This window comes from Micropterus salmoides, unplaced genomic scaffold (assembly GCF_014851395.1).
Source record: "Micropterus salmoides isolate LMB-PRFRI ecotype aquatic unplaced genomic scaffold, ASM1485139v1 Ms_hic_scaffold_5, whole genome shotgun sequence".
NCBI lineage: Eukaryota > Metazoa > Chordata > Actinopteri > Centrarchiformes > Centrarchidae > Micropterus > Micropterus salmoides.
This window is the reverse complement of record NW_024044237.1, coordinates 29,206,359-29,220,557: the sequence shown is the minus strand read 5'-3', so window position 1 is coordinate 29,220,557 and position 14,199 is coordinate 29,206,359. Positions and strand designations below refer to the sequence as shown.

General features: G+C 39.0%; 1 protein-coding gene across 1 annotated transcript in view; it reads right to left on the bottom strand.

The window, feature by feature from the left end:
* Positions 1-217: 217 nt before the first annotated feature.
* Positions 218-14,199, bottom strand: part of rxfp1 (relaxin family peptide receptor 1) — an 83,555-nt gene continuing 69,573 nt past the window's right edge. Inside the window, exons 16-18 of the mRNA XM_038700335.1 lie at positions 6,367-6,777; positions 4,592-4,810; positions 218-3,632 (exon numbers count right to left, since the gene is read on the bottom strand). Of these exons, the coding sequence (XP_038556263.1) occupies positions 3,214-3,632; positions 4,592-4,810; positions 6,367-6,777 (1,049 nt within the window). The 3' untranslated portion in view covers positions 218-3,213. The remainder of the gene's footprint in view (positions 3,633-4,591; positions 4,811-6,366; positions 6,778-14,199) is intronic.

Sequence of the window (14,199 nt, the reverse complement as noted above, 5' to 3'; positions counted from 1 at the left end):
CATTACATTAGGAACAATCCACGGCCGACATTTCTGGATTTACTTTAAATCGTACTTCTCCTATCAACCTCTCTGGGTGGCACTATCACAAGTGCCCCAGGAACAGCCACCATATCTTAGAAAAATACAGCCAAAAAAAGCTAGAAAATTACTCTTTTTACATTAGAGTCAATGGAGCGCATCCAAGTGTTGGACCTCAGTTAGAGTGAGACCTATACTGCGCTGTGATTGGCCAGCTGTGTATTCGGGGTGTGGTTTAGCAAAGGGTCAACTGTTGCCATGGTTATTCTAGAGCGCCTTCTGTTTACTCGCGGAGCGCTTGTCTCCCTTTCTGTTTACCTGAGAGAACCTACGGGGCCAAGTGACGCCGACCCAATACTAATCAGCATGCAGTGTGTAGCTATCCATTTCGCTATGGCACTGGATCGCTTGTCTTGCTTTTGTTTATCTGGGCTACTTTTCCCACACGCTGCATCTGTCGAAGCCTCCCTCCACTGCTTGTTTGGGTGGGTGATTTGCAGGTTGATTAACATCCCACCTCCCCTGTGACCCATTGTTTGACTGTATGTTTATTCAGAGCAAGTGAGAAATGGACTTTCAAAATAATAGCCTAATAATAACAACTGTGTCAACGTGCGATAAAATAATTGTCGGCGTTAATTAATTAACACGATAATAACACCTTAACGTGCCCAGCCCTAATTTAAATACTTGTCTTTGTTTTCAGTTGTTCAGTTTTTCATGTTTTATTCCTATAATGTGGGTTTCACATTAATTTTGTAAGATTTTTGTTCTGTTTGACTGGTTGAACTCTAGTTCTGAGTGATATATTAGGATTGCCATCAACAGATGCAGATGTTTTACACTGAAAAATACAAATACAGATCTCCCTTACATTTAACACAACACAGCAACACACATTCAAGAACATTAGAACAAGTACAGAGACCTACAGAATAAAGGGCCCCTAGTCCCTCTAAAGTCTCTGTTAGAAGGACAGGGCAAACAATTATGCATCTTGAGCATAGCGACACTGGAAGTCTAGAACGTGGTGGAGGTTTTGTTGTAAAGTTTCGGTGAGAGTTGCGAGATGAAGTGTCTGCCACTGAATGAAGCAACCCTTCATCAGCAATTGCAACAAATGCACTTTAATGACCTGAGTCTAGACTAAATAACTACTATCAAGTGATGGCAGCAAAATGTACTTGAACATATGAAAAATCCACAGTGCATCTTAGACCCACTTGTGGACCTTTACCAACATCAATTTAATATCTGCATAAATAAACTACTTGAGAATAAAAAATCTTGGCACACTGTATATCCTTGGAATAACAATTGTTGTTGCCTGAAAGCAAAAGAAAGACGTGTTCATATACTTCTCACATTGTCTGCAGTCCAGCAAATCCTCTACCACCAGGAGAAATCTCTATCAGCTGTGTGCCTGACACACAACACTCATCAATACTCACATCAAACAAGCTCTTACGTTCTAATTACTTGCTAATATATCTGTACAGTGTGAGCATAGAAGGTTCTGGCCATGCAGAAAGGCTGATGTAGGGTGACTTAACAAAACGTAAAAGATTCATTGCAGTGTCTGCTCAGCTTTAGTGGTAAGAAAACCTGTACCTGTCAGCCTCACACAGTCGTAATTGGGAATCAATTCAAATGTGCTGAGTTACCCGTGGCTTATGTAACACTGAGTTACCTGTGGCTGATGTAATATCTTTCTAAACTGTGGTCATTGTAGTTGAGTGCCTGTTGTTTTGTGTAAGGTAAAGAAGTCCCCCGCAGATTCCTTTACTGTTGATGGAAAAGTAATCGAAGAGGCAAATTGTGAGGAAAGGAATAAAATTCATGAGCTTGAACACCCAGGCGACTGACTGTGGACATAATGTCTGTGATGTCACTACTTTTATGATTGTCAAAAAATGCCATGACAAGACAAAACCAACAAAGTCTTAGCCCATCTCAATACTTTCCAACTTTCACAAATCTTGCAGCCCCCAGGTCCATTTACAGTGCAGGACAGTGTATGTGGGACTAACACAAAATAAACTACTCTGGCTGTGCCCACGGTAATAAAGGAACATGTCACCAGTGTGACGGCGTGGCTCACTGTTATGTTATTGATTGAGTCACTTGTCATTAAAAAATGCTCCAAAATGTACTTCCCTTTATAGGAGACCTATTATGCTTTTCCATATTTTATGACTTATCCACAATGTTACAATGCTGGATATAAAATATGGGCAAAGCTTCAAATAATGAGATAAAAGTATTTAAAAGAAATCCCTGTGAGCCGAAAACCTCAGATTTCCTCCTGTTCTGAACTGCTTTTTCTACCAGCAGCTCCGCATACATACGTTCCACATACGTTCCATATATGGTCATTTGCTCCGCACAGCTACGCTCATTCTGTGTACTACTCAGTGACAACAACAGCCTGGTAACATGCTTCAGGTCTTGGCCACCCTTAAAGAGACAGGAGCATCTACAGCTTGTTTCAGACAGAGGCCTACATGAAGAGTCAGTATAAGACAGAAAATCTTTTTTTTTAACTTTGAATCATGCAAAGCTGCCATACAGGACTCACAGAACTACAATATAGGACTGGAAAAGCAGTTTAATAGGTCTCCTTTAAGCCATAATACGCTAGCTAGCATTTTGTCCATATTCTACAAAATATCCACAACTAAATGGCTAAAAATTTGAGCACCACATAATTTTAACAAAGATAAAACAAGTGATCTTGATTTAAGATTTTTTTGCTACTGTTTCTAAAGTCAAGAATGAACTACAATCAACAATTACTTTGCTAGCATTCAACTACAATATATTTAATGAGTCTTAGCCACGCAAACACAGTCAAATGGTTAATGCTATAGTTCTGTCTTTTAACTCTAGCTGAAAACTAGTGGAATAAAAGCCAAACCCTAAGTGGGGCATGACTTCAGCACTGCATTAATGGATGTCTTTTTGGAGCCCGCATGTAGTCTTCATTAGAGGAACTGTACTGTCACATAAGGGATAACTAATGATTTTTAACCACAAAGGAGAAATTGGGCACAAATCAAGGAGTGTATTTTTAATAGGCTGGACACTCTAAATTACAGAGCTGAATGAACCTGAATCACATTTAATTAGTTGAGGTTAATCTTTGATAACATTACAAACAGATCCATGCACAATAGATCTGCTGTTCGACACCTAGATGAGTTCATTTGTTTGTGTGTGTGTGGGTGTGACTGTGTGCGACATTGTTTGTTTCTGTGAGCATACCGACAGGCCTGGATGTTGCTTCAACTGTTGCTGTGTGCATGTGATAACGTCATTGTATCCCTCGTTGGTATTTTCCACAGGGGTGAGCTTGGCTAGCGTGCCTGTCATTTCCAGTGGATGCCCTGTGGTGAGGCCGTGGCTGTTCTCCTGCAGGGGCCACATTTCTTGCCAGGTGAGTGACGGATGATGAGCTGGGTGACCGCTGAGCAGAGGCCTCCTTTGCCTGTAGTTAGCCCATACCTGCAGAATGGTCTCTTTGAAAGGCCGTGTTGTCAGCGTGTAAAGGATGGGGTTAAGGGCGCTGTTGATCGGGAGAATAAATATGACCACCCAGGAGCTGATGGTACCTGCCGAGAGAGAAAATAGACAGTGAAACAACAGAGCTGGTATATAGTCTGTTTAAAGATTATTAAGTTTAACATGGCTGTGAGTTGTGAGAACATGAAAGCATAAAGCCTTTTATCATAAGTCATTTATATAATGAATGAAAATCCTTTTAATCCCTACAGGGGACCTAATTAGGGATTATGTATGTAACAGATTCAGCACAATAATAACTGGTCATTAGGTATACAGAGCAAACTGCACTATGTTGAATACAGTTACATGCTCTTTATACAGTGATAAATACCTTTTGAAAAATCCTTTAAATAAACATAGTAATACATGTTAAATAACTTTAATGACATACAGATAATGCAATACTTCAATGTGATACTAGACCAAAAATCTCTCTTTCGAGAACTCATCTCCCTGAAAGGTGGCTCTGAAAAGTTTGTAGCTTTGCAGGGGAGGGCAGCTGTAGTCACAGAAGTTACAATCCAGTGGCAACCCAGAGTCATGGCAAAAAACATCCATCCAGTCAACAACATCCACAAAAACTGGACAAATCACATTCTCTGCAAATGCTTTGTATGATCAGTACGTACCAAACAGTCAGTTTCTTTGCAACTCAGCTATTTACTTCACTTTTGTGTCATGCTATTGCATCACAGCTCCAAAGTTCATCTGAAAGTGGCAGACTGGGTGATTTACTGGCAAAGCAACAATTATTTGGAACTAGTGGGCATAGCAATCAACAGCGGACAAGTGGATTATGCTGCATTAGCTGTTTGAAAAAATTTTGGGCCCATTTTGATGCTTTTGATGCTTTTCTGACATAATTCCTATTGCCATTCCTGTGCAATAGAGCAGGTTACAAACCTTTCAGAGCACATTGCAAGCCTATTAAGGAAGCATATGTGATACCCAAAATGTAGACTTTCAGTGGAGTATTCCTTTACATGGTTATAACACTTTACTGTACCGGGAATCTCCACCTGCAGCAGAGACAGGATCTTGAGGATGAAAATGGGGATCCAGCAAAGGGAATCAGTGATGACAATAGAGAAGAACCTTTTGGCGATGGTGACCTCTTTCTTGATGTGGTTGCTGTATTTAGTGGTCTGAGTCCCTGTTCTCTGGATGTTATAAAACATGCTTGCATAGGATAAGACAATGATGAGGAATGCCACCAAGTTCAGACCTGTAGAAAGATATATGGTTAGTTTCTGCATTGCCATATAACTGCAAAAGCTCATATTTGTACTGTGGATTTGCGATTATAACATGGGTAATGGGTAATAAATGAAGCCCTAAGGTCAGCTAAAGCTGCAGCCCAATCCTCGGTTCTTATCCTGCTGGACCTATCAGCTGCCTTTGACACAGTCAATCACATGATCCTCCTATCCAGACTCTCAGCAATGGGCATCTTGGGTAAAGCACTCCTGTGGTTCGAATCCCACCTCTCGGGGCGTTCCTACAATTTTTTATGGCAAGGACAATTATCCTCCTCCCACTGCCTCTCCACAGGGGTACCCCAAGGCTCAGTGCTAGGACCTCTTCTTTTTGCAATCTACACCAACTCACTGGACCCAATCATTTGCTCGCACGGCTTCTCTTACCACTGTTATGCAGACGATACGCAACTCTCCCTATCCTTCCCACCAGACGACCCACCGTCTTGGCGCAAATCACAGACTGTCTCTTGGACATATCTGCATGGACGAAGGCTTGCCTCCTTCAACTAGCGCCCTCTCTAATACTGAACTCTTGGTGATTCCATTCAAGCAATCTATCCACCATAATATCAAACTACAAATTGATTGAACCATAACTCCAACCAGGATGGTGAGAAACTTGGGAGTCATGATTGATGACCAGCTGTCTTTTTCAGGCCATGTTGCTGCCGTCTCTCTGCGGTGTCGCTTTGCTCTATACAACATCAGAAAAATCAGGCCCTACCTCACTTCTGGTACAGGCCATGTTATCTCTCGCCTTGACTATTGCAATGCCCTCCTAGCAGGTCTTCCAGCTTGTGCGGGGAAACTCCTACAAATGGTTCAGAACGCAGCAGTGCGTCTGGTTTTTGATTAGCCCAAAAGGACTGTGACCTCTACTGGCTACCCATGGCCTCCAGAATCAGATTCATGTCACTAATGCCTGCATACAGAGTAACTACTGGGTCTGCACCCATCTACCTAAACTCCATAATACAACCTTAAGTTCCGTCTCTGCCACTACGTTCCAACGAACGCTGCCTGGCTCTGCCATCCCTTCACACAAAGTAATCCCAGTCCCGGCTGTTCTCATCTGTGACACCACGATGGTAGAATGCGCTACCACACACCATCAGAGCAGGGGCGTCCCTCAAGAAGCTCTTGAAAACTCAACTCATCCAAGAACACTTCCTTTTATAACACCTCTAACTCCTAACATATAACATGCACTTCCTGTGCTCTTTCCCTAGGTATTTACCCCGCTTACTAGTATTTATTGCTGCTTTTACTAATATGTATTGTCAGTTGTGGATCTCGTGCTGTATTTGATGCTCTGTTGATGCTTGTATGTTGTTCCTTAAATGTAAGTCGCTTTGGATAAAAGCGTCTGTCAAATGAGTAAATGTAAATGTAAATACAAATACACTCACTAGATAATGAGACGGTGCTTTTACAAGTAGCTTTAGAGAGTAAGTGAATAACAAAAATAACAAGTAAAGATAACAAAAAAGCTCAAAGGACTGTTGTAAGAACAAATCCCCACCCAGGAAAATGACGATGGAGTAAACATGAGCCCAAAGTGTCTCTGGCTGCTCAGAGTGCAGTGGGAAGCAAACTCCATTGGTCCCGTAGAAGTTGCGAAATAGTCCCTTGAAGGCCAGTGGAAGGAAGGCAACAATAAAGCCAAACACCCATATCCCAAAAAGGATGGTGACAGTTCGTCGCCGGCCAGGTGTCAAGTACTGGAAAGGGTACACGATGCAGATGTACTTCTCCAGAGTGAGGTAAGTGAGGAGAAGGACGGATACCTCAGTGGACAGCATGGCCAAAGAGCCGATGACCTGACACTGACTGCTATCCATCCAGGCTTGAGCGTGCCGGTTGTACTCGCCGCGAAACTTCAGATCATACGCACCAATCATGAAGAGGTAGATGCCCATCAGTCCGTCTGCACCTGCAAGGAAAGACAGCTCTAATTTAACATATTCAGAAAATTTTTTGATGGTAAAGATAGGTTTTTATAATTGAACAACTTTAAAGATGCATTCAGATCAAGCACCCTATGAGCGTTTTAAACAAACTTTAGAGTGTTTATACCTTGAGCTTGGTTTCATTCAGAGACATGAGGACAATAAAGACTATCTGATAAAGCAGGCATTTTAAAAGCAGATCTCTTCCAAGGGAACAGCAATGCAATTTCTTAGAAGTGAGATTATAATCAAATCAAGTACAGAATCCATGGCCCTACATGAAAGGCTTCCTTTCTATGATATGGAGATAGATGAGGACAGCAGCCACTCAACTGCAACTCAAAACCATGTGTAACAAAGGGAACCAAAGACATTCATCCACACCTTCATGTGTTCTGAACTGTTATGATTAGTAAACTACAGTAATTAGAATATACAGCTTTGTTGTCAAGAAAGAAAGATGAAAATAAACAAACAGCATTGCATAATATTGTGAATATACTGTGTGTATCTCCAAAGATGCTTTACTCCAAGCATAAACAGACTTTGAAAAGCGGAAGGTCATATCAATGTGGCAAATGGAAGAAGAAAAAAAGGCAAATGGGGACTATATTTTATTTAGAGCTATTATCTTTTAACACAGCCTTAGTCTCAAAAGAATTTCATATATCATTCATTGAAACATGCATTAAAGGAATATACATTTAAGGAAATGTGCTTGTTTGCTGGCTTTCTTGTAGGAGTTCCATGAGAAGATTGATACCTATCTCACATCTGTCTGGTGAACAGTTAGATGGAGCCAGCAGCTGGTTAGCTTATCTTAGCATGGTAATGGGGGAAAAATAGCCTGGCTCTGTCCAAAGGTAACAAAATCTACCTACCAGCACATTTAAAGCTCATAATTTAACATGTTGTAAGCTGTTTCCAGTCTTTTTGCTAAGCTAACTGCCTGCTGGCCGTAGCTTCATATTTAATGCACAGATTTGGTAGTGGCATTTATTTTCATATCCAGTGCGCTGCAAGAAAGTGAATACCATTATTACCCAAAATGTCAAGACCTTTAAAATCGCATGAATACATTCTGATGTGAATAAATATCTTAACATGTGACTCCACATCATGCAGGAAAATGTAAAAAACCCCAAAACACATTGGATAATAGCTTTGACCTCCTGGACTCATGTTCATCAATCAAAGGCTACCAGAAAGGATTGCTTTTGGCTATTGTCCAAAGGTTAAAAGGGGGTTGTCCACAGGTAAAGTATATATGGATATTTATAGTTTAGGCAATAATTGTTTTATCTCGATTCAATTAAATGTATTGCCCCCTACATGACGACAAGTAACAATACTCGGTTTATACTGTACATCTTGTGGACAGATCTACGCTTTTGCTTTCATGCATAGAATGTTGGCTTTACATCTACACAGATATTTATGCATCTGAACCCTTTGAGTAAAAGTTCTCATACACAAAACTCTTGCCTAGAAAAAGCTGAAACAAAACAAAATGATAGTTAAAGCCCCCCTCCAGTGTATTTTGACATTTCTATATATATGTCATTTCCTTACAATTACCCACATCGTTTGCCAAATAAGAAATAGCTTAATTTTGTGCTCAAAGTTGCTAGTTGTTGACTTAAAAAACTGTCACGGCGTCACGCCTCGTTAAGTCTGAGCGTCAAACCGATAAACATCGTTGTGAGCTAGCTAACCAATTTATCATGTTATTTACTTAGAACTTACAGTAGGTACATGTCTCTGTGTCTGATGGTCGGTTTGTCTTTCTAGTTTAGTTAACGTTAGCTAAGTTAACTAAGTTGTAGTTAGCCAGGTGTAGTTTGCCAGCATAGTTATTGCAGAAAGTTAGCTAACAGAGGGCCTTTGTTTTAGTTTCCTCCTCTTGGTTTAGTGTGCTGTTCATTTTCATTATGGCATTGGTGCGTGCAGTGTTTGTAATCAGTGGTTGGACATCTTGGGTTGAAGGACAGATGACAGAAAACTGCCAGACAACTGCGTAGACCTGGAATTCTTTTTGATAAGTAGGCAAGCACAACAACCCATACATTTTATTTAACACATCTCAGACTGAACATCAGCAGAGAAGGAGCATTATAAGCTTCGTAAAGGTCGATCTTATGGCATGGTAGATAGTTGTTACATTTAGTTTGGCTCTTGTTATAATTACATTTTCTTTTTTAGAGAAAGGGAGGACCTGAATCCAGGCATTATTAAACATCTGTACTCGACTGCAGCTTCTTCCACTCTAACTGAGATGTGATGAACATCCATGAACGCAGCACGCTGGAACCAGTTACGACATTGTCCAGTTTGTGGTTAAAAATTATTAGCGGTCCAGTCGTCAGTGGTACTGGTTGGTGCCTGGTTTAATGTCATTTCAGTGCCTCCAGAAATAAAATATTGTGGAGATAAATTTCCCAGATTGTGCAAAGAATTAGAATAATTTTATAAATGGAAATGCATCACACCAACATTTGTGTTGAAGTAAATCACAGCTAATTCGGTAGAGTTAAGATTCTGTTTTGAAACTGCCATTTTGGAGATTAAGAATAAAAACACATTAACAAGACATTTTACTAATTACAAAAAATGTTACTAGCTTCATGAAGATATACTTTATTGCAGGCTTTTAGCTTGGTATAACTTATTAACATAAAGTAGTTTACATGGATATTCTATGCAAACAAAAGATAAATGCCACTTATTAGTCACACGGTGGCAGCATTGAATGTGAGCATAAAATGTGATTAATTTTATTGTCAACCTAATGAGGCTGTATAAAATGCGTAAATACTTCATTCTTCAGGACACAACACATAAAGGACTTCACAATGTGCCTGCTTAGGCCCAGCAACCTGCCTGTATGGTGTGCTTAGTAATATAGGGACACTATCTAAAGCTAAAGCTGGTGAAAATATCTTATAGCCTACATAAACAGAAATAACTCATATTCCGTTTTAATCTCTCCAGTTTACTATTTATCCTCTTAGTAAAGTTCATAACAAGTCAACTTTATATACATGGTTAAGTAATAGCTACTTCTGCCAGACACTAAAGTATACCAAACTTTACAGTGTAGTGATGTTAACACAGCATATCGTTAGTGAACACTCCAGCCGGTCAGTTTTTGGTTGTCATGGTAATTGATTATGTCCGACTATTAACAAAACCCCCATTCTCTGTTCGAGAAAGAACTTTAACCAAAAATGGCAGTTAAACCCGGCTGGAGGGGGGCTTTAAATCCCAATCCCATATGTTGTTTTCTTTTACACCTACTTTCTCTGCCCTCTGCAAATTCATCCAAACACTTTGTCAAATTGTTTTAAAGGTTTTTCTCTGAGGGACTCCACTCCTTTATCAGTCACTACTTCATGTTTAGTTCTTTGATACTATAGAAAATTCATTATTCAAACCCTCCACTTGAATTCCTTTGATATGGAAGCATGCAATATGCAAGCACACTGTACATATCATCATTAAAGACTCCCTTTATGTTTTTTATCTTAATATTCATCATGTGAAAAATTTATGGGACAGCAAAGGTGAAGCTTTGTTGTGCATAACCTGAATGATTATCAGACAACTACAAGAGCTCTAAATGCCATTCAACACACACGTTTTTGACTGTCTACCTGGATTTACATACATGCAGTGATACAGTATACTTTTTTTATGAAATTCCCGCGAGTACATCAAAGTGTTAAAGATTAAGGTTGACCTCTGGCTGACTCAACTGGGCTCAAAGTACTCTCTAATAGGAAAGAGAGGATACAAGAGACTTTGTGCCCAGTTGCATGGATACTGCGTTGATTTACCTTCTTAGAAAAAGAGAAAAGTGATAAGTGTGTGAAGAAATAACTCCTAGAAAAGGTGTTTGGAAAAAACTGCTACAGAGAGGCAGAGAATACCTGGTGTGAAATGTGTGAAACTGTGAAAATGCGTGGAAGCTGAAAATAAAAATATAGCTGGGAGCGGCAATGATCGGAATCCAAGCAAGTTGTGAAAAATTGCAACATTTGACATTTTCAGAGGAGAAGAACAGATGCAGATGACTTGAGAGATTAAAGTGATGAGAGAATTTGGACTTCAAGATAATTTCGGAAACGCAAACTTGATTTTTACAGCATCACCTTGAGATCCAAGTGTCATTATATGTTCCTGACTACTGGGTGAAATGTTTAACCCACCTGTTTTGTGTTTCCCAGGTTTAAAGTTTCAGTTACACAAACACTTTAAAAGCAGAGAAAAATAAGAAGTGTCACGGGATCCACATAAAATAGAGACCTTAAGCTGATAATACACGGAGCAGCTTTTAGAGCAATTGTGCAGGGCAATGTTGCCATCAATGGTAATGAATAAAGATTACTACCGTAATCCCCTTCCCCCACCATTCCGCCACCTGTCCCGCACTGCCGCTATCCGTTCGAAACATAGTTGGACTTGCCACTAGCAAGATTGCTCAGCTTTAGAGTGACTATGATCTGGTGTCTGGTAAGAGAAGATCCCATGCCACGCTGGTTAGAACTCAAAAAAGAGAGTGTCGAAAAGCTGAAGGCAGGTGGCGGAAAACAAATATTCAGGTTCATTCTGACGTCTAAAAAGAGAGACTTCGCATTTATAATTTAGAACTGAGAAATGCAAGGCGGTCCTTCTCTGACATCATCACCAAAAACACTAATAATGCACGTGCCCTGTTTGCTGCAATGAATTTGCCTCAATCAGACAAGCAATCAGTGCCTCCATGTCAATAACAGGATATGTCTTTTCCCTGTGTCCACTTAAACACAATTCATATAGCATGAGACAATTTGATCCTATTAACCATAATAACCTTGAGGACATAATACAACATCTGAAATCCTCCTCATGCTGCCTTGATATTCTGGCAACAGGTTATTTCAAAAATGTTTCTAAATGCATGGCCTCAGATCTACTACAAATTGTCAACATGTCTCTCCTCTCAGGTTTTTTTCCCCACAGGCCCTGAAAACGCATTTGAAAGAAAGACTTGTGGAGATATAGATGTTAACTGAATTAGCATATTCTGAAAAGGTATAGGTTGCAGTGAGGCAATGTCCCAAATCAGTGGACGTGCTGAAAAAATTTCAGCTCTCTAGTACGTACAGGTGATTTTCTTAGATTTTTTGAAGTTTGGAATGAGAAATTTACATTTATAATAAGCCATGCCCACTTTGGGCATGTTATGCATGAACTGAGTAGTGACCCCAGATCACACAAAGCGAATTTTATATGAATCCATGCAGCGAATTATGAGGTATAAACTAAACTAAAGTGTAGTGCCCCCTAGCGGAGGAATATCCCAGGACTGCTCAGCGAAGCTTGGACCGAGCATCTGAACAGACGCATCAAGTTTGGTGACAATAGCTTAAGCCAATTTTGATTTACGGGCATTTATGTAAAATTAGACGTAAATACACAAAAGTAAAAATTTATGAAAAAAAAATGGATGGACGTATCAAAATTCTTTTGATAACTTTTGACGTCCGTAGATGATTCTGCCGAAGTTTCAGGTCGATTGGCGAAACCGTCTGGGACGAGTTTGCAAAAATAGGTTTTGGACAAAAGTGATAAAATTATAATTTGACATTTTTAGAACGGAAGACCATTGGAGCAAAGATGCAGATGAATCCAGAGATTAAAATAATGAAAGAAGTTCAACTCTAAACAAAGCCGCTTTTGAGATAATTGCAAAAACGCAAAGTTGATTCTTATAGCGCCACCATGAATTCTATGAGGGCCATTTTTTTTAGCCTGAGTAGTGGGTGAAATTTGCAACCTACAAGCTCCGTTTTTGTCTGGTCTCAGCCACCACGTATTAGTGTGCTGCTGAAAACAGTCACATTTGACATTCCAGTAATAAACTTTTAAAGGTCAACGCATAAAGCAAGTGAGCCCCAAAATGAGATAATGGCTGTCATCATCTGCATGGCTTTCATTGTGGATGTAGCAGGAAAGAGAGCAGATATCACTTGTAATGTAGAATTACTGCTTTGCATATTCTGAGCTCTTTGGTTTCAGCTGCTCTGAGACTAGTATGTCCATATAGGATAGTTTATATTTGAATTATAGATGTGAAATACCAGCATAGGCATTGCTACGGACACATTACCTACATATGTTGTGTTTTCCTTCTCTATGCAGATACTAGTCAAATTAAATTCACTTTTGGGAATAATAACCATAAATCTAATGTACACCTGGTTCTATACTTGCATAGAGCCATTCAGTGACTTCATGTACATGTGAGTTCCTTTTAAATTAATTTATTTGCTTTATACTGTATTCTCTTCAACAAACTGTCATGAATCCATTTTCCTCCTGTGACTTATAATATCACCCATACTGAATGTCAATCAGAAGCTAACATGCCAATGCCAAAATGTGAAAGAAAAGGCATTCAATTTATTTTTACAAATTTACAAGACAGAGATTAAAGGCTCAGGAAACCTTTGCAGGTGTTTTGTGTTAATTAGCTGATTAGAGCTCTTCTCAGGTCGACATTTGATAAATTCTTTATTCTATAATTCTAATACATTTTGAAATACTGGAGTTTCGATTTCCATGAGCTTTGAGCTGTAATCATCATTATCATTAACACAATTCACTTCATGTGTAATGAGTCTAGAATACATGAATGTTTCACTTTTTGAATTAAATTATAAGAACAAAATTAACTTTTCTACAATATAAATGTTTTAAAGATGCACCTGTATATATTTCTAAAATATGCCAAAGAAAATTAAGGCGAAGTAGCAACTTTGTTTTGCATGTCCTGCACAGATAGCATAAATTAAGGTTACATTACAAAACTATATGTAAAGTTAGGGAAAATACTGTATATAAGTCATATAGACGTAGATATAATGTATATGTATACATTATCTAAATTATATGTATTTTATTATCTTAGATAGGTAGATGAGTTAGTGAAAGTGTTATCATTTCTTGCAGTATGAGAACATTTTAATTAAGATGGCAGATACCACATTTTGTAATGGGATTTTATTAATTTCACATTTAGTGTTATTCATGAGGGCGTCTAACAGTGTGTGCAAAATGAAATTAGTGTTGATGAAACACACTGATAAGCACATTGGGAACCAATTTCAAATTTCCTACTGAGTTTGGAGGCCTTTCTCCTTAGTAGTATTTTGCAGAATTTGTCATTTCCACTTTATTTGTATCAGGCAGAATTCCAGAGATTATTGTCAGGTCTATAAACATAACGTGGTAATTAATGTACTCCTTTGTCATATTTTTAAAGATATGTGTTATTGTGCAGTAAATACCACACCCTATATCCCCATGTGACTTACATAAATTAGATAATATTTATGTATTATATATACATAAGTAATGTACTA